Source organism: Agelaius phoeniceus, chromosome 29 (assembly GCF_051311805.1).
Source record: "Agelaius phoeniceus isolate bAgePho1 chromosome 29, bAgePho1.hap1, whole genome shotgun sequence".
In the NCBI taxonomy this organism is placed as follows: Eukaryota; Metazoa; Chordata; class Aves; order Passeriformes; family Icteridae; genus Agelaius; species Agelaius phoeniceus.
This window is the reverse complement of record NC_135293.1, coordinates 5356655-5381266: the sequence shown is the minus strand read 5'-3', so window position 1 is coordinate 5381266 and position 24612 is coordinate 5356655. Positions and strand designations below refer to the sequence as shown.

The 24612-nt window shown below is 63.0% G+C and overlaps 4 protein-coding genes across 6 annotated transcripts; 2 read left to right on the top strand and 2 right to left on the bottom strand.

The window, feature by feature from the left end:
* The first annotated feature begins 147 nt into the window (after window positions 1-147).
* Window positions 148-2696, top strand: LOC129131348 (complexin-3-like). Of its 3 annotated transcripts, XR_013185531.1 has the most exons (4): window positions 148-941; window positions 1025-1058; window positions 1209-1696; window positions 2007-2067. XR_013185531.1 is itself a non-coding variant. In XM_054650285.2 (3 exons), the coding sequence occupies exons 1-3, from the start codon at window positions 787-789 to the stop codon at window positions 2220-2222; spliced, it is 459 nt and encodes a 152-aa protein (XP_054506260.2). In that variant the 5' UTR covers window positions 148-786; the 3' UTR covers window positions 2223-2696. The 3 variants fall into 3 exon arrangements, 2 of the variants coding, with proteins under 2 accessions (XP_054506260.2, XP_077047491.1); XM_054650285.2 differs by lacking the exon at window positions 1025-1058 and having other exon boundaries at window positions 1609-1696; window positions 2007-2696; XM_077191376.1 differs by having other exon boundaries at window positions 1209-2149.
* Window positions 2697-4049: 1353 nt separating this feature from the next.
* On the top strand, window positions 4050-13295 carry RAX2 (retina and anterior neural fold homeobox 2). Its single transcript, XM_077191375.1, has 3 exons — window positions 4050-7780; window positions 10205-10455; window positions 12337-13295. The coding sequence occupies exons 2-3, from the start codon at window positions 10213-10215 to the stop codon at window positions 12778-12780; spliced, it is 687 nt and encodes a 228-aa protein (XP_077047490.1). The 5' UTR covers window positions 4050-7780; window positions 10205-10212; the 3' UTR covers window positions 12781-13295.
* Window positions 13296-14972: 1677 nt separating this feature from the next.
* Window positions 14973-22521, bottom strand: LOC129131293 (mucosa-associated lymphoid tissue lymphoma translocation protein 1-like). The gene is made up of 17 exons (XM_077191446.1): window positions 22276-22521; window positions 21449-21590; window positions 20719-20885; window positions 20088-20218; window positions 19832-19979; window positions 19321-19499; window positions 19114-19210; window positions 18920-18967; window positions 18790-18825; window positions 18210-18413; window positions 17883-18060; window positions 17519-17593; window positions 16960-17087; window positions 16746-16892; window positions 16329-16486; window positions 16105-16239; window positions 14973-16019 (listed from the first exon to the last, which is right to left on the bottom strand). Exons 2-17 carry the CDS (start codon window positions 21583-21585, stop codon window positions 15765-15767), a joined length of 2223 nt encoding a protein of 740 aa, XP_077047561.1. The 5' UTR covers window positions 21586-21590; window positions 22276-22521; the 3' UTR covers window positions 14973-15764.
* A 923-nt stretch (window positions 22522-23444) lies between these two features.
* Window positions 23445-24593, bottom strand: MRPL54 (mitochondrial ribosomal protein L54). The gene is made up of 3 exons (XM_054650272.2): window positions 24466-24593; window positions 23963-24119; window positions 23445-23691 (listed from the first exon to the last, which is right to left on the bottom strand). The coding sequence occupies exons 1-3, from the start codon at window positions 24539-24541 to the stop codon at window positions 23559-23561; spliced, it is 366 nt and encodes a 121-aa protein (XP_054506247.2). The 5' UTR covers window positions 24542-24593; the 3' UTR covers window positions 23445-23558.
* Between the last annotated feature and the right edge of the window lie 19 nt (window positions 24594-24612).

Sequence of the window (24612 nt, the reverse complement as noted above, 5' to 3'; positions counted from 1 at the left end):
AGCCTCTGGAGTGAAATTAGGCCTATCTCTCACTTGGGGCCTGACAAAGCCCAGTGAAAGGCTTTGGGGGGGCCAGGAGCTCTGGCCCTTGGAACCCCCCATGCCATCCAGCCCCTCTCCCATCGGGGCTCTGTGCAGCAGGGGATTATGCTTTAATCAGACCCTGTATGGGAATTGCTTTCCTATAGATTACGGGCACGGGGCACATTCCCAGCCGTGGGGAGCCCCCGGCCCCGCAGGCTGCCGAGCAATCTCGGTCTCGGTGGAGCAGGGATTAGCGGGGGCACACGGGTGGGTGTGCCCCGCCACCGCCTCATCTGCTGCCAGTCCTCTGACCCTCGACTGGGTTTTTTCGGCTAATCCTCTTGTGTCTCCTCTGTGCTGACTTCCTGCACCCCCAATCCCCCTGAGTGCATGGTTCTGGGTGCCCACGGCATGGGGCTCTGCCCCGGGCTTGCCACGGCCCCATGGGTGCTGACCCAATTTTGGACCCATGTAATGGGGGGTATTTCAGCCTGACCCAGTGTGTGCTGCAGTTCAGTGACTCCTTTCACCTCCCTATCACTCTGATGAGGCAGCACCTGCTGTCTCCCGGCACTGCCACTGTCCCCTGCAAGCACCCTTGGGTGCAGCAAAGGGAAGGTCCTTCCACCCTGGCTGTGCCTTCCCCTCCTAATGCCTTAATCCGCCCCTGATCCGCGGTGCCCCTGGGGCTGGGCCCACTGACCTTGCGGGCACTGGGACCCGGTGGGCACCTCGGGGCAGGAGCTGCCACCACCACCCACCATGGCCTCCTTCTTCACGGCCACCCTGAAGAGCTTCCAGGGGGGCAAGGACGAGTCCCCCAAGGGGGCCCCCAAGGATGACAAGGCGGCTGCGCTGCCCAGCAGCATGGCCCGCGAGGAGTTTGAGGAGTACCAGCGGCAGCTGCTGGAGGAGAAGTAAGGCTTTGCTGGGGCTGAGTGGGTCATGAGGGTCCTCCAACACTCCAAAATCGGGATCTGATTCTGTGGGTTTTCCCCAGGGTGGCACAGGACAGGGACACGGAGGCAGCTGGGGTAAGAGACAGTGCAGAGCAGATGCCCTTCAGCGTGTCTCCCCCACAGCATGGGGGAATCCATGGAGGTGCTGGCACAGGGCTGTGACAGCACCTTTGTGCACCACAAAGGTGACAAGGGGAACCCCCAGCACCTTTGTGCACCACAAAGGTGACAAGGGGAACCCCCAGGTGTCAGAGCCCCGGGATGGTTCCAGCCCAGCACCCTTGGAGCCCAGGGATGGGGGTGAGCACGGGATTGGATTCAGGTCCCACCTCCCTAGGACTGGGCACTGTGGGAAGCCAGCAGCTCAGCACCAGGGAGATGAGAGGCTGCAGGAGGAGCGAGTCCCTGCAATGGGTGCCTTCATCAACCACCTCTGAATCTGGGTGCTGAGCTGCGTGGACAGGATGGGGCTCCTGCTCCCAGATCCCCACTTTAACCCTCTTGTGGGTCTCAGACCTTCTCCCTCCTGCCCCAGACCTGCTCTGCAGGAGGAGCAGGGTGATCGGGGTGGAGTAGTCCTGGGGGGCTCAGTGAGGAGGGGGTGATGGTGTGGCACCTGCTGCAGGATCGAGCGGGACAAGGCGTTTGCACAGAAGAAGGCAGAACGGGCCACGGTGCGGATGCACCTGCGGGACAAGTACCACCTGGCCCAGGTAAGAACCAGCCTGTCCGCGGGCCCGGGGCTTCCCCTTGACCCTACATCGCCCGGAACAGCCCCAGGCCCCCGGCTGCCGTGCTCCCCTGGGCTGGAGGGATTCCTGAAGAGGGCAGCAGAAGGCCACTGTCTCTGTCTATCTGCCGCCCACTGTCCATCCAGCGTCCAAGTCTGGCACTGGACAGTCCTGGAATCCCGCCGTGTCCCCAGCCCCCTGGGACTGGCCATCCTCTGTCCCCCTTTCCCCGCTCCACCGTGGTGGGCACCGCGTCTGTCCCCACCAGACAGCCTCTCCCCCCCGCGTTTAGGACGAGCGGGACGACGCCCAGGTGCACGTGGCCGGAGGGGCGGTGGAGCTGCCGCCGGAGCTGGCAGCCATGGTGCACAGCGAGGAGGAGGAGGAGGATGGCAGCGCCGGGGCCTTCGCCTTCCTGGCGAAGCTGCGGCAGGTGGAGCTGCCGGCGCTGCGGGACCGCGCTCTGGGCGGCGTGGATCAGGTCAGGGAGAAGTGCGCCCTGATGTAGCAGCGCTGCAGGGGCCATCGGCAGCCCCTGTCCCCGGGAGCCACGGCATGCCGAAGCTCTGGGTGCCTTGACTTGGGGTGCGGGTCCCAATACACGTTAGGCGTGGGTTTTCTTCCCCAAAATCATTCGCAGTTGCTTTCCCAGGGTGTGCAGGGGTGCAGAATGCCTGGGTATGGTCAGGTCCCTCTCGTGGTGCTCCTGGTGTGAGCCCCCACATGGGGCAGGTCCCTGACACCGTTACCCCCCTGACCAGCCCTGGCACCGTGCACCATTTGGCTCAATAAATACAGCATTTGCCGGCACCATTCTTGTCCTGCCACATCCCGCACCCACACAGTCCCTGTCCTGGTGGGTGAGGGGACACGATGACAGCGCTGGAGCCGGGCTGCTCCGCGTCCTCTGAGCCACCAACCAGCCCGGGATGCTTGGCCACTGGGTCCGTGCCCCCCTTCTGCAGCAGCCCTCACTGGGACCCAGTGATCCCCCTGGCCACCCCTTGGGGACAGCCCCGGAGCGGGTGTGGAGCATTTACTCCCGTGCTCGAGCATCCTCAGCGCGGGCAGCAGGGGCATCCCCTCGGCTGGGCCGGGGTGCCCGGCTGCCTCCTGCCCCGCCGGGGACTCTGTCCTGGGCCCTCGACAGCAGCGCAGGCTTAAATGCGGCCGCGCCGGAAGGCCGGGGGCTGCTGAGATCACTAATACCTGCCTATTTTAGCGAGCTCTAATCTTCCTGAGTCGCCTGTCCCCGAGGACTAAGCTCGCTGAACCCGTGTAAAATGTTCGGCCAGCGCTGGCCCCGGCGGCACCTCCCGCCGGAGCCGGAGCCGCCGGGAATCACGCTGTGTGTGCATGAAAGGAAGGACGCGCTGAGCCGCCTCCATCCTCCCCACGCTGCTGCCATCTGCTCCGGAAAGGCTGCGGGGACGGCCCTGCCCGGGCTGCCCACGGCCGGATCCAGCGCAGGTGGGCCGGGAGCTGTCCCCGAGCTCAGCGCTGCCAGCAGAGCCAGGGGCTCAGGAGCTGGAGCACACGGAGCAGGGAGCACACCCTGCATGCACCAGGTGCCCATTTCCCCTGGAACCCCTCCCGGTACCAGCCCAGGGGCTGCTGGAGCATCCCAGGGAGCGTGAGACAGGCTGGGCCTGACACCGGGGAGGCTCGGGGTGTTTGGTGGCCCCACTGTCCCTGCAGACTTCATCATCCCTGCTGTCTCTGCCATCATCCTCATCCCCGTTCACCAGCTTTTCTTCAGAGCTCAGGAAATCTCCCTTCAGGCACAAACCCCACCTGTGGGATGGGACCGTCTGTGCCACGCCAGTCTCTCGCCAGGATCCTGACGGGGCGTTCGCAGCTGCGGCACCCAGCACAACGCTGATCCCACCCCACATCGCCACCAAGTGCCAGCTGCTGGGATGGTGGCACTGAGGTCCCCAACGAGTTCTGCCACCACCACCTCAGTCCTCCATCCCCGTTCCACATCAGGGTCCCATCCTGCTCTGCCTCTCCCAGTGTTCCCAGTGGGGCTGCATGGGGACTCCCAGCGCCAGCTGGGATTCGGGTCAGGACCCTCCGCCAGGTCTCCTTGGCTAATCGTCCTCCCCCCCGCCCTCCCCATGCTGCCACCTGCCTCCCGCTCAGCACCCTTTTGGGTCACCCCTGCTGCCTCCCCGCCTGCCAAAGGCCTCTTAATGAACTAAAAAAGTGATAAATCCCCGGCCGAGCTGGTCACGTGAGGCCGGTGGCCCCCGGCCGCCCCCGGGCCCGACCCCCGCCTCCGGCCCCACCGCCCCGGTAAGCTGACGCAGCGTCTCTAAGCGTTAGCAGCTTTGCGCGCTAATAGGATTAGGGAGGTTTAAAACTGTCATTTGAGTGAACTAAACCCCCTGATACTCTGCATTGCACCTTCTTAACCAATTTGCCTTCAATTAGGGTAATTGGGAAACTAGCAAAGAAGTATAGCATTAATATTTTAAAGTGATGAAGCGATTACGGGCCTTGGACAAGGAAGCAAATCAATTTGCTATCTGCTCCTAAAAGGCAATTATAATCATTTGGCAAATCAGCCTGCTGCCTCCCCCCGGGCGAGGCAACACCTTGTGGCGGCCGCAGGGCCGGCAGGGCACACACAGCGCCGGGCCGGGCAGCTGGGCAGCCCCCGCCCCCGAACCGGGACCCTGGGCACCTCCCCGCACCCCCGGGCCAGGGGGGCACCCCGGGAAACCTGCCGGGGGCCACCAGTGTGGGGCACACGCTCCTGCACTCGTCACAGTGGCCAGCATGGGCATCGGGAGAGTGGGGTCCAGTTTGCACCTCTGCCCAAAACATCACCCCTGCCCCACCCATCACCTCTGCCCCACCCATCACCCCTGCCCCACACATGGCCCTGCCCCACACATGGCCCGACCCCACACATGGCCCCTGCCCGGGGATGTCCCCAGCAGCTCCCTGCTCTCCCCTGCACTCCTGCAGCGCTGCCTGGCACGGGGGTGTCACCTCATCCCTGGGGGCTCTATGGCCTGCCTGTGCAGGTCGTGCCATCCCTGGGGTGTGGTCCTGCCATGCCCAGGGCAGTGCCAGCCTGTCCCTGCAGTGGTGGCACACTGTCCCCAGGGTAGTGGCGTGCCATCTCCAACACAACATCACACTGTCCCCAAAGAGGTGTGAGACAGGGCAGGTAAAGCCTCACAACCCCAGTGGGGGACAACGGGATGGCCTCAGGGCCCACAGCAGGACACAGAGGGGCTGCAGGGTCTCGCCAAGAGCAGCTGTGGTGGGGAGGGCACAGACCCACTCCAGGGCCAGCAGCCACCTGGCACAGGGTCCAAAACCCCCACAGTGACATTTGCCATCCGAAAGGGGAAGCGTGGCGAGGAGGGGAAGGGAGTGGGAGGAAGCCGAGACAGGCCCGGGGGTGGCGGCGGCTGCAGGTGGCAGGAAGATGGTTTTGGGAGAAAGTAAAAGTGAGCAAAGAAAGAAAAGGGCAAAATCCACCCCACATGATGGGTGCTTGGGCAGCACCAAGCACATCCCCCAGCAGAGCCCAGGACTTCCACCATGATGTTTCCATCATTCTTTGGGGCCCAGGGGCAGCAGTGGGAGTGCAGAGGAGAAGAATGGTAGCCCTGCCCCTCAGCCTGGCTGCCTTTGTCCCATGTCCCCTTAGGCCAAGACCCATGGGGCACCCCCCAGGGATTGTCCCCTCGGCTGGATCCCACAGCTGGTGCCCACAGGGTGTTCCCATGCCTGGCCCCAGTGCTCAGTCCCATGTCCACGAGTCATCCCCAGGCCTGGGCCCATGGGCACTGCCCCATGGCTGCTCCCCACACTTGGCCCTCCTGCCTGGTCCCCTGCTCTGGTCCCTGTGAGTGTTCCCTGCCTGGTCTTCATACCAGGTCCCCAAGGCTGTTCAGGGGGGCTGGTCTCTATGGCTGGTCCCTACGCCTGGGCCCACAGCCAGAGCCCAGAGCAGGTCCCCAGGCCGTGTCTGCACCCTGGGGCCTCAAGCTGGACCCCATGCCTGGTCCCCATTCCTGTCCCCACACCTGTCCCCATCTCTGCTCCCCACACGGGCAGGGCTCTGCAGGCAGCATCATGGGAGCCACAGGGCCACCCACACTGTCACAGGGCCACCTCCAGGCTGGCCATCCCTGTCCAGGGGGGACAACACCCATCACTGCAGCATCCCCATCCCACCGAGGCTTGGGGCATCTGCCCCGGACCCCATCCCTGGGGCAGAGGCTCCGCAGTCCAAGGAAATCCTGCCCCCTCCCCCTCCATCCTTTCTTCTCCGCTCCCCCTGTTTCTAATTCTTTCTCCTCGCCCGTAATGAGGGGATTACACGGCAAACTCCAGCAGGACGCCTTTGTGGGGAGACAATCCGAGTGGGGAAGGCAGTTCGGGGCTTTGTCCGCCACTGCCCCCCCGGACCCGTGCTGGGGGGACATTTAGAGCAATTACTTGTCCAGAAAGTAACTGTCAATCATTCTTAAAGGGGAAGGCCTCCAATTAATAACCTCGTCTTAATCCTTTGGACTCATTTCCAATCTGCGGTGCCTTGGTGACATCTGCAACACTAAATAAAGATTCTCCCGAGCCTTAGCACGGCGGTTCTGTGACAAATAAGAAGACTAGAGGCAACTTTGGCTGCCAAAGCTGCGAGATTGGTGAGGTTGAGCCGCTTGTTTGGTTCCCGGGAGGGACCAGCAAAGTTAAATACTCCTGGAAAAGCCGAGTTGGGCCCAGCAGGTAACGCCGTTTTTTTCCAATTCGGGACAAAGCGCCGAGGGAAGATGCTGAGAAAGGGAGTGGGTGTCCCCAGGGTGTGCCTGGGGTTGGTGTTGGGGACGGGGCTGGCACCATTCCCTGGGGACTCAGAGCGGGTGCGGGCGCCTGCCAGTGTCACTCACCCTGAGTCACACAGAGCCAGGGCCAGGAGCCACCCGGGCTCCGACCACCCACCCCTGGCGGCTTGAGCCCAGGGAGCCAAATCCTGGCACCCAGATGGGCTCCCAAAGGCAAAGAATGGGGTCCCAGTGGAAGGTGGGGCTGTCCCTGGACTGTCTCTTCCACATCCCCTGCTGACAGGGGAGGCCACCTGTCCTCACTGATGTTTGCAGTGCTCAGGAAGTGAGGGGTTTTACCCACTTTGACCAGGGCTCGATGTCATTTCTGTTGCTTTTTTGGGTGTCTTTACCAGCAGCTATTCCCTCCCCCCAGCTAGCAGCCCCCACAGGAAAACCATGGGCTGGAGCATCGAGGAGAGGGGGGGAAGAACTCTTCTGAGGTATTGGGTCCTTATGGTTCTCAGCACAGTTTTGCAGCTTAAGGGCTTAAACCCAAAAATTGCTGCTAGCATGACAGAGGCTGCAGGAAGATGTCCTTTGGAAGCCAGAGTTCAGCAGTTCCCCCAGCCCCAGATCAGTGTGGCCTGTTTCCAGGCAGGATTCCCAAAACACTGGTGGCAAAGGCTTGGGAGTCCTGAGGCCAGTCCCTGGAGGATGGGGAAAATGGGGTGGTTGGTTGCTGCTGATGTCCCCCCATCCTGGTCATTCTGTGCCTCCCAGCCAGGCTGAGGCAGACTGGGGGGGGGGGTCCTGCCCTGGTCCCCATCCCGCAGGGTCCGGGGGTGCCTCGCTGCTGCTGGGTCACTGTTGCTCTGCTGTTCTGCTGCTCATCTGTGCTCCCAGGTCGGGGTTTGCTGCTCCCTGGGAAGTTTTTGCTTTCTGATGGGGTCAGGGGGTGAACCATGGGGCTCTGTCTCTGCACCTTAGCCCTGTCCCCTCTTCTTCTCCTGCTTGCCCCATCTTATCCCCAGCCCCCCCAGCCTCTCTCCCTCATCCCCGCAGTGCCCATCTCACCCATTCCCATTGCCCCAGCTCCTTCCAGCTCCCTCCCTACCATTGCTCCATTGGACTGTGGAACATGGCTGGGCAGGGCAGATGGGCATCATGATGGGGTGCTAGTCCCTTTGGGGGGATCTGTGCCCCAGGAGGGTGCTCTAGGTGCTCAGCCCCCTCTCTCCTCTCCTTGCAGGTGCGGAGCTGCGCAAATGAGAAGCAGGTAAGTGAGAGCACGATGTCAGTGGGGGACCCCATCCGTTCCCTGTGTCCCCAGCCCCAGAACATGCTGTGATGCTCACACAGAGACCACAGGGCCCCTGCTCCCCCCAGCCCCCCCTCCCCCCCACCGCTGCCTTGGGGCACCCCAGGGTGCAGCACCCAACACCCCTGCCCTCACTTGTGGCTCCCTGAGGCCCCCTGAGACTGCCAGGCTGGACCCAGAGCCCCTGGGGCTACAGACACCCTGCCAGGGGCTGTGGGGTATCAGGGGGGCCTCCAGCTCCCAAAGGCACACACACCCTGTGCTGCACTCCCTGCACACACATCCTGTGCTGCACTCCCAAAGGCACACACACACCCTGTGCTGCACTCCCTGCACACACACCCTGTGCTGCACTCCCTGCACACACACCCTGTGCTGCACTCCCTGCACACACAGCACTGCATGTGTACAGCACCCACTGGGTGTTCAACACACGCTGCAGACACTGCACACCCTGCACACTCTGCACACCTTGCACACACTGTACACCCTGCACACACTGTACACACTGTACACACTGTACACACTGCACACTCTGCACACACTGCACACTCTGCACACACTGCACACACTGCACACCCTGCACACACACACCCTGCACACCCTGTACATGCTGTACACACTGCACACCCTGCACACTCTGCACACACTGCACACACTGCACACCCTGCACACACACACCCTGCACACCCTGTACACACTGTACACACTGCACACTCTGCACACTCTGCACACTCTGCACACACTGCACACCCTGCACACACACACCCTGCACACCCTGTACATGCTGCACACACTGCACACCCTGCACACCCTGTACACACTGCACACACTGCACACACTGTACACACTGCACACCCTGCACACACTGCACACACTGCACACCCTGCACACACACAGTGCTCATGCTGCACACGCTGCACTCACTGTACACTGGGTGCCCACAGCTCCTGTGCCCACAGGCTGTGCATGCCCCACACACACTGTGCTCCTGCACACCCACGGTGCTGTGCACACCCTGCATGAGCACTGTGCACACACACTGTGCCCTGTGTGCAGCAGTGCAGACACTGCACAGCACGTGCTGCATGCATGGCACAGAGACACTGCACACTGGCACTGCTCCCATGTGGTGCAAACCACCCTGCACAGCTCCATCCCCGCACACCCCCGTCCCCACACATCCCTATCCCTGCACAGCTCCATCCCTCTACACCCTCATCCCCGCACACCCCTGTCCCTGCACACCCCCATCCCTGCACACCCCCATCCTCACCCACCCCCATCCCTGCATGTGCACATCCACGCTCTGCACTGCTGCACACCTTCCATTGCAGGCCCAGCCCAGCCCTTCCCCCCACACACCTGTGCCTCACTGGGAGCCTCCCTGAGCACCCCTGGGCCTGCCCAGGGTGTGTGTTCCTGTGCCCAGGTACAGGCACAGCCGCTGCAGGCACACAGTGCACACCCCCACTGCACACACAGCACCCCACACAGACACTCTGTGTGTGCAGCCTGGGCAACACCCAACACCCAGCCCCTGCTCGCTGCGCTCTAGGACCCTCATTGCCCCCTCCCAGCATGAACTCACTTTCCTTTTCCCTCCCCACTCCCCCTTGTGAGGCATTAGGTGAGCCTTTGCTGGCGGGTCTGGGCAATGCAGTGCCTTCCCCTTGCCCCAGGATTACAGTTTTCTGCCCCATTTCCATGTCTGCTGACATCCTCACGGTGGAAAGAGACCCTTAATCCCCTGCAAATACTGCAGGAAGATTTCAGATGCCGGATAAAAAGCTTAAAGATGAAACGTTGCGAGGGTTGAAAATGCTTATAAGCGTCACCCAAACGGTTATTAGCTGGGGGACAGCGCCGGGTCACTCCCGCCCAGCCTGGGGACTGACACTGGGTCCCGCAGCATTCCAGGGCCAGCCTTTTCCATGGAAGAGGCTGGACAAGAGGACCTGGGGAGGAAGGAGGGAATTAACCCAGGCTTGGTCCCCTCCAGGCCAGGGCAGAGAGAGATCAGGTTGGCCCTCAGTGATGGCACTTCCATAAATCCTCCATTTAAGAGGAAATCTGACTTTTAGCACCAGCGGGTTCATTGGCCCGGTGGCATCTGACAGCAGAGCCAAGTGCAAGGCATCCCTTGGATTCTGGGTCAGTCCCCAGGACCCTGGGTCAGTCCCTGGGACTGTGGATCAGCCCCCAGGACACCACAGCCCTGGGATCCTCTGCTGTGGCAGAGAGGATTATGCCTTTGCATAACCTGTTCCTAGGGCCACCCTACCTTCCCATCCCTCCTTTTCCTTGTCCATCCATCCCTGGGCTGGGACACGTGCGGGGCCCAAAGCCCCCAGGCCCCTCTGACTCTGCGGTGCCCTGCAGGTGCCACCATGTTCCTGAATAAGTGCGAGGGGGACCTGGGGGAGCTGCGGAAGCCGGGGGACGGCGAGAGCTCCCCGCCGGCCGCCGCCGAGGAGGAGCAGCCCAAGAAGAAGCACCGGCGGAACCGCACCACCTTCACCACGTACCAGCTGCACGAGCTGGAGCGCGCCTTCGAGAAGTCCCACTACCCTGACGTGTACAGCCGCGAGGAGCTGGCCATGAAGGTCAACCTGCCGGAGGTCCGCGTGCAGGTAGGGAGGGCAACACCCCCGCACCCTGGATCTGTCCCTGAGCAGTGCACAGGGACCCCAAGGTGCTGGAGAGCTCCTCTGAGCTCTCAGCTCTAGCGCCAATGCCTCCCTCTGTGCCTCAGTTTCCCCACAGCTCAAGATGGGAGCGGCATCTCTGCAGAGCAAGCTGCTCCTGACAAAGCCAGGGAAAGGGTTTAATGGCTGAGCCTTGTTCCTCCATGGGGTCCCAGTTTGACTTACAAGGTCTCAGTTGGGCCCATGGGCCAGAGGCTCCAACAGGACACAGAGATGGTTTTCAGAAATTTTTTCCCCTTCTGGTGCTGGGTGCTCCCATCCCTCCTGCTGCTCACATGGGAAAGTGGCCAAAAAACCCACCTCGGCTGATCATGGCTCCTTCCAGGTTTTTGAGCTGGGAATGCACAAGATCCTCATGGATTTGAGGGTTTTCAGCTTGTTGGAGCAGGGCAGATTGGTGGGGCAGTGGGGCTGGGGAGGTTTTGTTCCTTAGGCTTCAGCAAAAGGCTCATGGGGGGACAGCAGAGCTTGGGAAGAGCCTGGGGTCCCAACAGTCCTCTCGCCACCTTTCCTGGACTGACAGGGTGAGATCAGGGAGGGAGAAAGGGTCAGGGAGCTGAATGAAACCACTGTGAATGAAAGCAGTAGCCCCCAAACAAATGAACTGAATTCCCCAGGCCTCAGCCCCAGTGAAGACAATGCAGCCTTTTTTGTGGGGGTCCAAACCATAAAGACACCTCTGCTGAGCTCTTTGAGCAACAACCGGTTTCATAGGATCACAGAATCGTTCAGGTTGGAAAAGCGCTCTGAGTCCATTGAGTCCAACTGCTCCCCCAGCACTGCCAAGGCCACCACCAATCCATGTCCCCAAGTGCCACATCCACACGTCTTTGGAGTCCCTCCAGGAATGAGGACTCCACCACTGCCCTAGGGAAGAAGTTTCCACTAATCTCCAACCTAACCCTCCCCTAGGGCAGCTTGAGGCTGTTTCCTCCTGTGCTCCCCTTGCTCCCTGGGAGCAGACCCTGACCCCCCCAGCCGCCCCCTCCACTCAGGGAGCTGTGCAGAGCCAGAAGGTCCCTCCTGAGCCTCCTTTTCTCCAGGCTGAGCTCTCCCAGCTTCCTCAGCTCCTCCTCATCTGACTTGTGCTCCAGCCCTTTCTCCAGCTCCGTTCCCTTCTCTGGACACGCAGTTTGCACCAGTGCAGCCCAGTGTCCACAACAGCCGTGAGCAGCCTGTGGAACCCTCCCATTTCCCACCCAGCCATTCATCTTTCCTCCCCTTTGCCTCCTGCAGCAGACCCCTGTGCCCTGTGCTGCTCTGGGGACATGGGGACCAGCACTTTAATGAGCAGTTCCCATGGGGCCAGACGTCCCCACTGGATTTGGGTCACCAGTCCCTGTCGTTCCTGCTGGGTTTTGGCACAACTGTGGCTGTTTAACTTATGAAAGCTGTGACCAAGGGGCTGGGAAGGTGGATAACATTGTCCCATGGACTGCTGGGAGTCTGCAGGGCCAGGGTGCAAGTTCCCTCGGAGCAAAAGGGGCTGTGTGCTTACACCTCTCCCTTCCACATCTTGGAGATGTCCTTGGTCTCTGGGGCTTGTGGGAGAGGTCTGGCAGAGGTGCTGGGGTTGCTGGAGCCCTGTAGGACAGCCCTTGTGGGATGGGGTACCTCAAACGGGACACCCCCACCTCGAGCACTCCCTGTGGGACACCCCACACAGGACACTGCACAACGGGGCACCCTGCCTGGGGCAGAGGCACGGGCAGAGGCATGGGGCATCCTGCATGGGACACAGCGTGTGGGGCACACTGCAAGGGCCCGACTGGGCACAGTGAGCTCACCTTGGCTCTCACCTCACAGGTCTGGTTCCAGAACCGACGAGCCAAGTGGAGGAGGCAGGAGAAGATGGAGGCCAGTTCCATGAAGCTCCACGACACCCCTGTGCTCTCCTTCAACCGGCCCCCCATGACCCCCAACGTGGGGCCCATGAGCAACTCCCTGCCACTCGACCCATGGCTGACATCCCCCATCTCCAGTGCCACCACAGTTCACAGCATCCCTGGCTTCATGGGAGCCCCCCAGGCCCTGCAGCCCCCCTATGCTGGGCACTCCTTCCTCAACACCCCCCCGCCGATGGCGCAGGGCATGCAGCCCATGGCCCCCGCGCCCTACCAGTGCAGCACCCCCTTTGTGGACAAGTACCCGCTGGAGGAGGTGGACCAGAGGAGCTCCAGCATTGCCTCGCTCCGCATGAAAGCCAAGGAGCACATTCAGACCATTGACAAGACCTGGCAGCCCATTTGATGAACGCTCCCCTCCGAGCTCCCCGGCCGCCGCTCACGCCCCCGGCGCTGGCAGGCGAGGGAGGACAGCGGGTGCTCAGCAGGACCAAGCTGGCACCGGGCAGGGATGCCAGGCTGCCTCCTCCCCACACTGACCCAGCACCAGCGATGTCAGGGGAGCAAGTCAGGGTGCTGGCAGGGCCCCGTGGCTGCGGGGAAGCACTCCAGGAGAGCTCCTTTGCCTCTCTGAGGCATCAAGATCAACTGAGGACCTGGCTCAGGCTTAGGCATCCCACTGTGCCAGCGGGCCACCCACCACACCCCAGTTGGACACCTCCTTTCTCCACACCCCCTCCCCTTTCCATTATTATTAATTTTTTTTTAATGCTGCAGATTTAAACAAAAGTGAACAGAAAGCTCTAGTTTTGTAGGGAGTACTTGGGGGTATGTTTTAGCTGCGTTGGGGCACGCTGTGGTCGTGCCGGATGCGCCGAGAGCACGGGTGTATTGTGAGTAAAGAGATGAGCTGGACGGCTGCTGCTGGCTGGAGTCAGGCGCTGCGGGGCCGCGGTCGGGCTGTGCCCCCCTTAGCACGGCGTGGCTGCCGAGCTTCTGCCAGAACGGAGCTTTCTGTGGGGGCACCATCCCTGTGCACCCTCCTGCCCTGCTCCCTCGGGATGCTGCAGACAGGGCTGGGCCAGGTCCAGGCACAGGTGACCTGGGATTGGCTTGTGCTGCTCCGTGGCCTCAACTGCTTGTCACAGGTCCCCTGCTCGACTGTCCCTTGGGGGCTGTGCCCACTGACCCCTGCCCCAACACTCCCAGAGGTGCCAGAGGGCTGCTGGAATTGTGTTGGGGGAAGGATGGGCAGCAGTGGGACCCCTGAGAGCCCTAGTGAGCGGAAGGGGTCGGCTGTGAGCCCTGGGCTCACCACAACAGGGTTCTTGGGGCACACCACACCTGGCTTATCCCTTGCCAGTGTTCCTTGCCAGGTGGGAGCTGGGGGGTGGTGACAAGGTGCTGTGTCCTCAGGGGTCCCCAGAGTGGCTCTGCAGCTCTGTCCCATCTGCCCACCCACTGGAGCTCGGGGCACAGCCAGAGGCCCCAGCACCCTCACCGATGGCAAGGGCCAGCATGGCCCCAGCACATGGCTGAGCCCACAGGGGCTTTGAGGTGTTAAGCACAGCTGGGACAGCAAGACAGGGGGGCTTATCCCTGGGTGAGTGGGTGCCCCGGGTCCCTGGGATGCCCTGAAGTGTCCAGGGTTCCTGGGGTGTCCCAGTCCCTGGAAGAGCCAAACGAGGGACAGCCCACCCCCCACCAAAGGTTTTCTCCAGAAAATCTTCCCACTCGGGACCTGGACAGAGTCTCCAGCTGCATCCCCCCGCGTCCCCACCGCGTCCCTCGGCCCAGACCCCGCTCAGTGCCCCCAGCCCGGGGTCTCAGCCCGATCCAAACCCCCCCGGGCCGGACTCTGAGGTCTGCAGAGCCCCGGGGTCGGGCGGGTCTGCCCGGGATGCCAGCGGGCCGGGCGAGGCACTGACCCCGGCGAGACCCTGCTCCTTGTGCCCCGTCCCCCGGCTGCTGCTGCTCGTCTGTTTCGTTAGCGACAATTAAACCTTTAACAACCCATTAAACGCATAATCGATGCTCCCCGGCTCCCCGGCCCAGCTAATGGGGCGAAGCGCCCCGGCCGAGGCGAGCTCCGGCCGGCAGATAATGAAGCAACGGCTGCGGAAGTAATGGGGTTTGATCCGGGGGACGGGACGCGCTCAATGGGGGCTGCGCTTTTCACATGACATAATTGCCGAGGCTGGCGCCAGCCCGGGGCACCCCTCGGCCTCCCGAGCGCCAACAAAGGCCGGCTGGCGCTGGGAGCGGCAGCGCCGCACCCCCGGCTCGTTTGATCGGAGCCTTAATTGGGGCGAGGGTGCTCCGGGCCGGCCCCGCCACCGCCGCCCGGCAGCGCGGAGGGGCCCCGGCGGGAGGATGGATGGATGCGCCTCCCCATCCTTGGGGCTGGGGGCTGTGTGAGTGATGGAAATGAGCTGTTTTCCTTGGGGTGGCACGGGGGATGTCGGGGTACCCGCACTTGGTACCCCCCTTCCCTCCCGTGGGTGCGGCCGGTGCTGCGCTGCATCTCCTGCAGGAAGGGGCAAGATTTCTGACCCCAAAAATGCCATTTAAACGCAGGGAGGACGAAGAAGCACTGAGCCGCCTGGCCGGACCACTTTATTGGTGCTTTCCCCAATGGATACCCACTGGAGCCTGTCCCAGCATGTGGGAGTTTGTGTGGGAAAAATTCAAGCAAAAAGGGATTTTTTTCCCCTTAGATCCCAATCCTGTCCTGAAATCGCTCACTGCCCAGATGGGGCTGGTTCCTGTACTGTGAGGAGTGGGTGCTGCTGGCAGTGCTGGGGGTACCAGGGGGTGCTCCCACCCCCTCGTGGCCGAGCAGGAGCCCTCCCGCTCCCACCCCTGTAATCTCCTCCCGCGGGATTTGCCCCCTAAGCTGCTTATTTCTCTCTATTTCTCCCAGGCCTGAACGAACCTAGCCCTGCCCCGGCACGACGCCTCGAGCCTGCTGAGCCGTGGTCTCTGGCACTGTGCCCCTGCACTGCCTGGTGGTGGCCTGGCATGTGGGGCTGGCACTGCTCAGGGATGTAGGGGTGACACTGCCCAGGGGTGTGGGGTGGCACTGCCCAGGGATTGGGGGTGGCACTGCCCAGGGATGTGGGGCTGGCACTGCCCAGGGATGTGGAACTGACACTGCCCAGGAACGGGGGGTGGCACTGCCCAGGGATGGGGGGTGGCACTGCCATGCCAGGGACGTGCAGCTTGGGCCCACAGTCCCAGTCGTGCTGTGCTGTGCTGTGAGACCTGTACCCCTTGGCACAGGCCAGGGTGGAGGCCGGCCTCTGAGCACCATGTCCATGCCCTGGTGCCCCAGCAGGACAGGCACGGTGCCAGGGGGCTGCGGTGATGGGGTGGGGCCTCACTGTCCCTCTACAGGGTGTGGGAGCTGGGGCCCTCGGGGCTCAGGTTCTCCTCAGGGGTATTGACCCATGAGCTCTCCCCTACCCCCCAGCTCCCGGGGGCAGAGGGGCACAGGGGGCTGTGGGCTGGGGAGGGGGGGGCTGCCCACTGCAGGTTGAGCTTGGCGATGAGCGGCCGCCCCACGTTCACCCGCTGCCGCTCCTCCACAAAGTCATCCATGCCCTGGTAGCGGTACTGCAGGCACATGGTGAAGGCCAGCTCCTGCTGCAGGGACACCAGCACCGTGGGCTCCTGCCCTGGCACGGCCATGGTCACGCCGTGCCCCGACACCGCTCGCCATGGCTCTTACCCGCAGCTTCTGCAAGCCACAGATGCGGCTGTAGAGGCAGCAGGAGGGGCAGCCGAGGCTCCAGACAGGTGCCAGCGGGCTGCCCAGCTCCTCTGGGCTCTCCTTGTTGGTGCACTTGAGGTCCACATCCAGCTCCTGCCATGACAGCACCCACGTGAAGACCACTACAGCTCCCCCCCATTCCCCAGCATTGCCCTGGTGGGGGCTTTGGCAGCTGCTCCCACCTCGGGAATATCAGTGAGCCGGGCCTCACACTTGGTGATGTCCTTGGGGGCAGCCACCACACGCGTGTAGATGATCATAATGTTGGAGAACTCGGCAGCGAAGCCCAGCTGGACGGTGACACCGCAGTCAAAGCAGAGGTGCCGGCTCTCTGGCAGCACTGGGGAGGGGACAGGGAGCACAGGGCTGGGACCTGCAGGGGCTCAGGATTCGAGCTGTACCCACAGGTGAGGCAGCCACTGGGTCACCCCAGAGCAGGGCTGCCAACATGTTGTTGCTGTCTCCAGGCTGGTGGCTCTGTGCCGGCAGTTTCTCCTCCAGGTGGGAGGAACCAAGCTGATGTTGTTCACAGCCCCTCTCTGCTCCTGGGGCTGTCCCCCCTCAAGATGCCAGCTTGGGACAGGCTGGCCATGACTCACCGTGAGCCTTGGCCCACTGCAGGTTCCTGGCAGAGGACTCGTCCTGGCCCGGGGGGCGGATGGGGTCTGTCAGAGCCCGTCTCTCTGAGAGGTTGCTGCGGAGCTCCAGTGCCTGCCGGCCCCGCGTGATCTCCAGAGTGCCCATGTCTGCAGGGGCACAGGGGGTTGGCAGGGGCCACCAGGGGGTCATTGTTCCCCACTGCTCCTCACTCACCCTCGGCCACCTTGTCCAGCAGCACCGTGATCTTCTCATCCTCCAGCAGCCAGCGCTTGAGGAAGGTGACGAAGATGCCGTTGGAGAGCTCACCCTGGCTCAGCTCATAGGCTTCGGCATCTGCACACCTGTGGGGACAGGGCAGTGGCTGGATCTGTCATGGGGTCTGGCACTCCCTGGGAATTGGCCCCCAACAGGATAACAGCCCTAAGGAAGCCAGAGCTGGGTGCCCAGCACTCTTCCTACTCCTATCACACCATCTGGCCACTGTGCTGGGCACAGGTGAGAGAATGGCCAGATCCTGGATGCTTAAAGCATCACCAGCCCAAACCCCTGTGCTCTGGAGGAGTCTTGGAGCTTCATGCCTGCAGGTGCTCCCCAAAGCCAAGCAGTGCCATGGGCACCTCCCTGCCCTGTGAGGGACTGGTGGCTGCTGTTTGCCCAACCCCTCCAGCATCAAGGGTGGAGGGATGCAGCTGTGGGGGTCTGAGCCCCTGAGCTGGGCAGGGAGACTCAGCCCCACTCTGCCTGTGCCAGGGGATGGTGGGAGGGGACCCACGTGGCATAGCCAAAGACGATGTTGGCCGTGACCTCCAGCACCCCAACCTGCGGGATGATGTCATCATTGAGGTTCCTGCAAGAGAAGAGAAGCTCGACAGAGTGAGAACCAGTCCCCCTCCCAAAACCCACCCCAAAGCACACCAGACCTTGAGGGCTGCTCTGTGCCCCTCTGCCCACCCACTACAGCGTTTGCTAGCTCACAGGGGCAGTGAAGTCTTGGGGCATTTAGACAAAGACAATGGGTTTAGATGGGACCCTGGGGGTTCCCCGCTACCCACTCCCAGGAGCCACCACCAACAGGTCCCTGTGCTGGCTCTCCCTGAGCGGCAGCTTGTCCCCAGGTGGTGGCAGGGCCGGGTCACCTCTTGCGGCACATGTCAAGCAGGAAGATGTTGAGGCCGGTGCGGCGCTGCTGCATCTCCTGCAGCACCCGCTGCACACACAGGCAGTGCTCTGACGTGTAGGCGCTGGGCGCGTCAATGGGCACCATGAAGCTGTTGCCAAAATTTTCATAGCCGTGCCCGGCGTAGTAGAGCAAACCTACTGGGGAAACAGAGGGCAGGTGACATGGTGACATCCCCTGACCTGCCAGCACCTGCCTCTTGCCTGGCTGCACCCCAAGACTCCACCAGCATAAATCCCCCCCAGCTCCCCCTGGGCTGGAGCCACCCTGGCGGGTGCTGTCCCACCATAGACGCCCTTGTCAAGGAGGAGGAGGAACTCATCGACGGCCATCTGCATCTCAGCCTTGCGCAGGTCCAGCAGTGACACCACCTTGAAGTCGAGCTGGCAGAGGAGGGCACCGAGGGCGTGAACATCCACGATGGGCGCCTGCAGCTGCTTGTGGTGCAGGTAGTGCATGTTGCCAATCAGCAGCGCCACTTTGTCCGTGGCTGCGAGGACGGGAGAGGGAGGTGTTACAGAGTGGGACACACCTGCTCTCCATGCTGCCCACAGCCCACAGAGGTGACACCCAGCTCTGGCCAGCATCACGGTCCCTGGGTACCAAGGTACCCTATGGCATCCCTGGCTCACTGATCCCTGAACCCTCAGATTATGGGTAAGGGCTAGGGTTGGGGATTTGGGTTGACGGTTAAGGTGCTGATCTACTCTCCTAATTCGGGTTGGGGATGGGCTGCTGTTTCACTCTTCCAGTATGCTGCATCCAAAGCATTCCTGGTCTAGTAAAGCCTTATGGGGTGACAGTGGTGACACTGGCTACAGTCAGAGCCCCCCAGGGCCACCAGCCCCTCCTGGGCAGGCTCTTACCATACAGCTGTCCAGGGCTGCCATGCTCTAGGGAGCCTGGGAAGAGAGAAATGCTGTGCCATGGTCCTTCAGTGCCAGGGGAGCACGGCGGGCAGAGCAGCACAGACCTGTCCGCTCTGCTCCCACCTACCTCCATCCCCCTCCTGCCAGGAGCCTCCAGAGGTGAAGAGCCGTGGGCCTGTGGCAGAGGGGATGGTCAGGGACCCTAAGTATGACATCACCTCCCAGCATGGGCTGCAGTCCCCCCAAAAACTGTGCAGCCATGAGGGCTTTGCTGGGAACAGAGCAGGTGGGGGGTCACAGAGGTTTGTCTGGGGCCCTCACCAATCTCCACATCCACCTCCTGGCTCCACACCTCGTGGAAGAGGTTGAACACATGGCAGGAGTAGCTGCCCCGCTCGGCCGTTGTCACCAGCTTCACCTGCCAGCAGGGCAGAGCAGGAGGCTGGGGCAGTGTGCCAGACCACACTGCACCATGGCAGGCTGTGCCATGCTGTACCATGCCGTGCCATGCCACAGGTCCCTCCATACCTGGAACTGGGGTGCCTGTGCCCCTTCCACGGGGCGCCGGTTCCTGAACCACTGGTACTGGGGCGGGGGGTTGCCAATGGCTCTGCACTCCAGGACCAGCGTGTCCCCCTCGGCCAGGCGGCACGGCCGTGGCTGCCGCAGGATCTGCAGCCCTGCCATGCTCGGGCAGTAGCCACTGCCTGGGCAAGGGAAGGGTGGGAAATCAGGCACCCAGCCATGGAAGCATTCTGCAGCACTGCTCCAGGCCCCAGGTTCTGCAGCCACAGGCCCTGGCACCCATGGATGGCATGAGGCAGCAGGCATGAGGAGGGCATGTGACTCCTCTGTGGGTACCATCACCCCAGCAAGCCCAGAGACCTTCACAGCTGAGCCAGGGCCTTACATGGCAAATGATACCACTCAGGATCCATTCCTGTCCTGATGGGGCAAGAGGTGCCCTGCACAAGATGTCCCAATCAGGCAAGTGGTGCCCCATAGCTGCCAGCCCAGGCACAGAGATTTCAACACCCACCTGAGCTGGGGCTGCTGCTCTTCTCCACCTGCACATGAGCCCACCTGGAGAAGGTGAATGTGGCCCCACAGTTCACCCGGCAGATGTACCACTGGCCCGCAGGAGTGGCTGTGTCAATCACCAGCTCTGAGGATGTGGCTCCAGGCACCTACAAGACAGGAGGAGGCCAAGGAGTAATGTGCTCCCTCACCCATGCAGGTCCCTCACCACAGCCAGGGTGTGGGGCCCTGATCAATGTGGCACAGTGGGACCTCACCTCCTGCCTCCCACAGAACCACTGGTACATGAGCCCTGGCGGGCCAGTTGCACAGCAGGTCAGGGACACCTGTGTCCCCTCCGCCACCACCTGCGACTCTGGCTGCACCGTGATGCGAATGCCATCCTGGACTGCGGGAGAGGAGAGACCAGCCGGGGTTGGCTGAGTCCCCTGTTCTGCACCACCCCATACCATCCAGTGCCATCCTATCTTGCCCCATCCCCACCCACCACAGATTCTCCTCTCCCAGCCCAGCCCATCCTACCACATCCCACACCTCTGTCCTGTCCCAGCCATCTCATCCCACCTTGTCCCATTGGCATATTCAGTGCTATCCCATCTATGCATCTCATCTTGTTTCAGCCTATCCCATCCTACTCTGCTCTATCCTATCCCATCCCATCCTATCCCATGCTGTCCAAATCTGTCCTGTCCCATCCAATCAGACCACATCCCATCCTATCTCATCTTGTTGCATCTATCCCACCCCACCCTGCCTGCCCAGCACCTCGCAACCAGAGCAAGACCCCCAACAGGAATTGCTGTTCTTCACCCCCATGCCCATATCCTCTTGCTGAGCCTCTGCCCTCGGTGCTCCCCTGCATCCCTCGGTCCCTCTGTCCGTCCCTACCGGCGGAGCTGAGCACCCGGCAGGCCTGTTCGTGCCCCATGCGCTCCAGGCAGCCCAGCAGGTAGCGGAGGGTGCAGTCGCGCTCGGCCAGGAGCTGCAGCAGGCACTGTGTGGGGCTGCCGCGGGGCTCCAGCACCTTCAGCGAGCACATCTCCAGCTCCTCCGCGCTGCAAGCGCCCGCAGCCGTCAGAGCCCCTGCCCGGGCCCCAGCCCCGGCCCCAGCTCCAGCCCCGGCCCCAGCTCCTGCCCCGGCCCCGGCTCCAGCCCCAGCCCCGGCTCCATCCCCAGCCCCGGCCCCAGCTCCTGCCCCGGCCCCAGCTCCTACCCCGGCCCCAGCCCCTGCCCCTGCCCCAGCCCCAGCCCCGGCCCCAGCCCCGGCTCCATCCCCAGCCCCGGCCCCAGCTCCTACCCCGGCCCCATCCCCAGCCCCGGCCCCAGCCCAGCTCCAGCCCCAGCTCCGGCCCCAGCCCCTGCCCCGGCCCCGCATCCCCCCCGGCCCCTGCCCCTGCCCCTGCCCCTGCCCCGGCCCCTGTCCCAGCCCCAGCCCCAGCTCCAGCTCCAGCTCCAGCTCCAGCTCCAGCTCCAGCCCCAGCCCCAGCCCCCTCCCTCGGGGCGGATGGAGCCCATCCCGGGGGCAGCTGATCCGTGCGCCCTCGCTCAGCCCCCGGCAGAGCTGTGCCCACGGTAACCCGGTCAGGGACAGCCCCCGGCGGCGCTCCTCCAGCCCTACCTGCACCTGAAGCGTTTCTCGGCCCCGGCCAGCTCGGCCAGCTTGCGCCAGCCCCGGCCGGCGTTATCCAGCAGCTCACACAGCCGGGCCACCACGTCCTCGCCCAGCGAGCCGATGGGCATGCTCCAGTCCCCCATCGCTCCTGGGGACCCGAGGGGACCAGCTGTCAGTGGGTGACTGACGGGGTGCCAGGCCCCCGTGCCCCACCGGAGCCCTCTGGGCACAGGGTGACTCAGAGGGGAGAGCAATGAGATCCCTGGTGCCAGGAGCCTGAGGAGGTGCTGGGACCTGGCTGGATCTGGCCACCGGCAGCCAGCCAGGTGTGACACACATTGCCACTCTGCCAGCTGGGTGGCACAGGGGACTCCACTCACCCCCCAGCCTTGGGCGAGGAGCCAGGGCACTTTAGCCTGGCCCCAGGAAAGGGACCTTCATGGAATGGGGTCTACAGAACTAGAAGGAGGGATAGTTCCCGTCACCTTCCCTGTCCTTTCAGGTGACACAGAGAATGGGGCCCCAGTACCCCTTTTCTTCTAGCAGAGATCCCAGTGGGGCAGCAGCAGCCCCCCCTTGCTGTCACCAGGCCTCTGCATGGTGGCTCTGAAGCCACCATGAGTGGCCTACAGAGGAGTCAGCATAGGGTACATGGGGGTCTTAGGACTGACCCAGCTCAGCTTGCCCTGAATCCTGGGAAAGGTTTGTGTGACACAAACCATCTGGATGGGGCAGTTCCCTCCTCCTCCCCTCAGGTCCCTTCCCAAGAACCCACCCCAGAAGGACCCTTGTCCCCAGGACTGAGCTGCCCAGAGCAGCTGGGTGACACTCACCCCAAGCAGGGGGCTCCAAGACAGAGGACAGGGACCCAGGTGCTCCGTCTGCTCACCTGCTGCTGGATTTGGGATCTGGACACACTGGGGGTGGTGAGGGGAGGGTGAGCTGCAGGCCTGGCAGGGATGGGCACTCACCACAGGGTTTGGCCGAGTCCCATCAGCTCCCAGGCTGTGCACTGACCCCACACAGAGGAAATGAGGGTTCAGCCCAAAATCTCCCCCAAAATCGCCCCCGCGCTGCAGCACAGCACTTCTGCTTCCCTCCCTCTTCCTTCCTGTTGTGCAGCACGTGGGCGCAGAGCTGCCACCCCCCCGCCCACGGCCCCGGGGGAGCTGGCACAGCCCGGCTGCGTCACAGGGCACAGCCTGTCACAGGGCACAGCCTGCCACAGGGCACACCCTGTCACAGGGCACAGCCTGTCACAGGGCACCGGGGCCACTGCCAGGCCAGGCAGAGGCTGCACTGTCCCTTCCTCACTGCAGGAACCCACAGGCACCTCTTTTCCCCAGAGCCCAACCCAAGCCCAGAAGGAGCTGCAGGGCAGTGAGTCCAAGGTGGAGGTGAGCTGAGGTGACTGTGGCACCTCTCAGCCAGTTGTGTCCAACACACAGCCAGAACCGAGGCCAGGGGAAGCTGCTGGGCTTTGCCAGGCTGAAGCTGCCCAAGGAGAAGCAGAGTTAGAGCAGTGAGGCCCCTGTTGCTGTGGGGAAGACCCTGCCTTCACTGTCAAGCCCAGTCAAGCCCTGGCATCCCAGCACCACTGCTCCTGCTGCTGGAGGAGGAAAGGAGAGCATGGTGTCGGGGTGGCACTGCAACAGGCCACCATGTCCCCTCCCTCACCCTGCCTGCTGTTCCACAGCACTGCCAAAGCCTGGCCTCCATCCTTCCAGCCCCAGGGAGCACAGGCTGCTCAGGCCCCGAGATCCACTGGCCAGGGATGCAGTGACACGGGTGGGTCATTCCCCACCCCACATCCCCACAGAGCCCTCAGCCCCAGCCACCGTGGTACAGCAGCAGGACCTGTGTGCAGTGTGGGCTCTCTCTATGACCCAAAACCTGAGCTTCTATACATACAAACACACTGAGACCTCGTGGCCTGTGCTGCCTCAGCCCTCAGCATGAGCTTGCAAAGGGTGTAGGGTTGTCACAGCCTTTATAACACATATCAGCCTCACCAGAGATTTATTTTTTATTTACAGCAAGGAAAAGAGACCAAAAGCCAGGGCAAGTTCCATGCCACTTGTGCTGGCACATAGGGAAGCCCCCAGCTCAGCAGCACCTACAGCTTCTTGCCCTTCTTCAACCTGTTGCGCTGCCATGTGTTGTACTTCCGCAGGCGCCTCCAATACTCGAGTGAGTCAGGGTCCAGCTCCTCCAGCTTCTTGGGGGGCCCGAGGTGGATCTTAAAGAGCCTGGGGGTGAATGCAGAGGGTGTGAGGCTGCGGGAAGGAGGACAAAGGGACAAGCACAGGACGGAGCAATGGACATGAGTGACCAGGATGTGCAGATCCCTCACCCCACATCCACAGTGCACCCATTCCTGTCTCCTGACCCTGGGGAAGGTGTCTGGGTTGCAGAGGGGCAGTCTGCCTCCTCACAGAACACCTCCCTGTCCCTCTTACACAGCTCCGTACCCCTGGGATGGCACCTCTGGGACACAGAGGGGAGTGGGGCAGCACGCACCAGTCGGGATACTCGGACTCGGGCTTCAGGGCCACCTCTGGACCCTCCTTGAAGTAGTTGACCCCCATGGCGTGGGTGGCGAGCATGGTGGGGTCGGTGCACACCTCCGGCCCCTTCAACGCCTCCTTCGGCACACCCTTGCCTTTGGACTTGGCGGCTGTGGGGAAAAGGGCAGGGTGAGGGCAGGGTGAGGGCAGGGCGTGTGCCGGGGGTGAAGGACGCAGGCAGGGGAAGGGATGGGGACTCGAGGACAAGGGCATCGCGGGGCGCTAACAGGGACCGGGGCCGGGTGAGAGTGGGGGGCACGAGGAATGGAGCTGGGCCGGCGGCACCACCGGGGAGGGCCCTGGGACCGGGACACGGGGCCCGGAGCGTGGGCAGGGCCGGTACCAAGGACGAGAGGCGTGGGACCAGCGCACGGAGGGATGGGAGGACGGACGGGAGAACACACGGAGCCGGGACCGAGTAGCACGGGCCGCGGCCGGTGCCCGTGCGGGCCTCACCGGGTTTCTTGGCGTAGCCGCGGGCCGGGGCTCGGAGGGCAACTCCCGCCACCCGCAGCAGCCCCCGGGCGGCCATGGGCGCGGGGCACGGCGGGACCGGGGCGGGGCCGCGGCCGCGCCTGCGCACGGCGAACGGAAACGGCGGCG

What these genes read in the sequence shown, in the direction of transcription:
- LOC129131348 (XM_054650285.2), top strand. Translation starts at nt 787, where the DNA reads ATGGCCTCCTTCTTCACGGCCACCCTGAAGAGCTTCCAGGGGGGCAAG. An exon ending in CGGCAGCTGCTGGAGGAGAA is followed by an intron (nt 942 to 1,608) that starts GTAAGGCTTTGC and finishes CACCTGCTGCAG; the next exon opens with GATCGAGCGGGACAAGGCGT. An exon ending in ACAAGTACCACCTGGCCCAG is followed by an intron (nt 1,697 to 2,006) that starts GTAAGAACCAGC and finishes CCCCGCGTTTAG; the next exon opens with GACGAGCGGGACGACGCCCA.
- RAX2 (XM_077191375.1), top strand. Translation starts at nt 10,213, where the DNA reads ATGTTCCTGAATAAGTGCGAGGGGGACCTGGGGGAGCTGCGGAAGCCG. An exon ending in TGCCGGAGGTCCGCGTGCAG is followed by an intron (nt 10,456 to 12,336) that starts GTAGGGAGGGCA and finishes CTCACCTCACAG; the next exon opens with GTCTGGTTCCAGAACCGACG.
- LOC129131293 (XM_077191446.1), bottom strand. Translation starts at nt 21,585, where the DNA reads ATGGGGGACTGGAGCATGCCCATCGGCTCGCTGGGCGAGGACGTGGTG. An exon ending in GGAGGTGGATGTGGAGATTG is followed by an intron (nt 18,968 to 19,113) that starts GTGAGGGCCCCA and finishes CCTCTGCCACAG; the next exon opens with GCCCACGGCTCTTCACCTCT. An exon ending in GGCTCACTGATATTCCCGAG is followed by an intron (nt 16,240 to 16,328) that starts GTGGGAGCAGCT and finishes CTGTCATGGCAG; the next exon opens with GAGCTGGATGTGGACCTCAA.
- MRPL54 (XM_054650272.2), bottom strand. Translation starts at nt 24,541, where the DNA reads ATGGCCGCCCGGGGGCTGCTGCGGGTGGCGGGAGTTGCCCTCCGAGCC. An exon ending in CGGCTACGCCAAGAAACCCG is followed by an intron (nt 24,120 to 24,465) that starts GTGAGGCCCGCA and finishes TTTTCCCCACAG; the next exon opens with CCGCCAAGTCCAAAGGCAAG. An exon ending in GAGTCCGAGTATCCCGACTG is followed by an intron (nt 23,692 to 23,962) that starts GTGCGTGCTGCC and finishes ATTCACCCCCAG; the next exon opens with GCTCTTTAAGATCCACCTCG.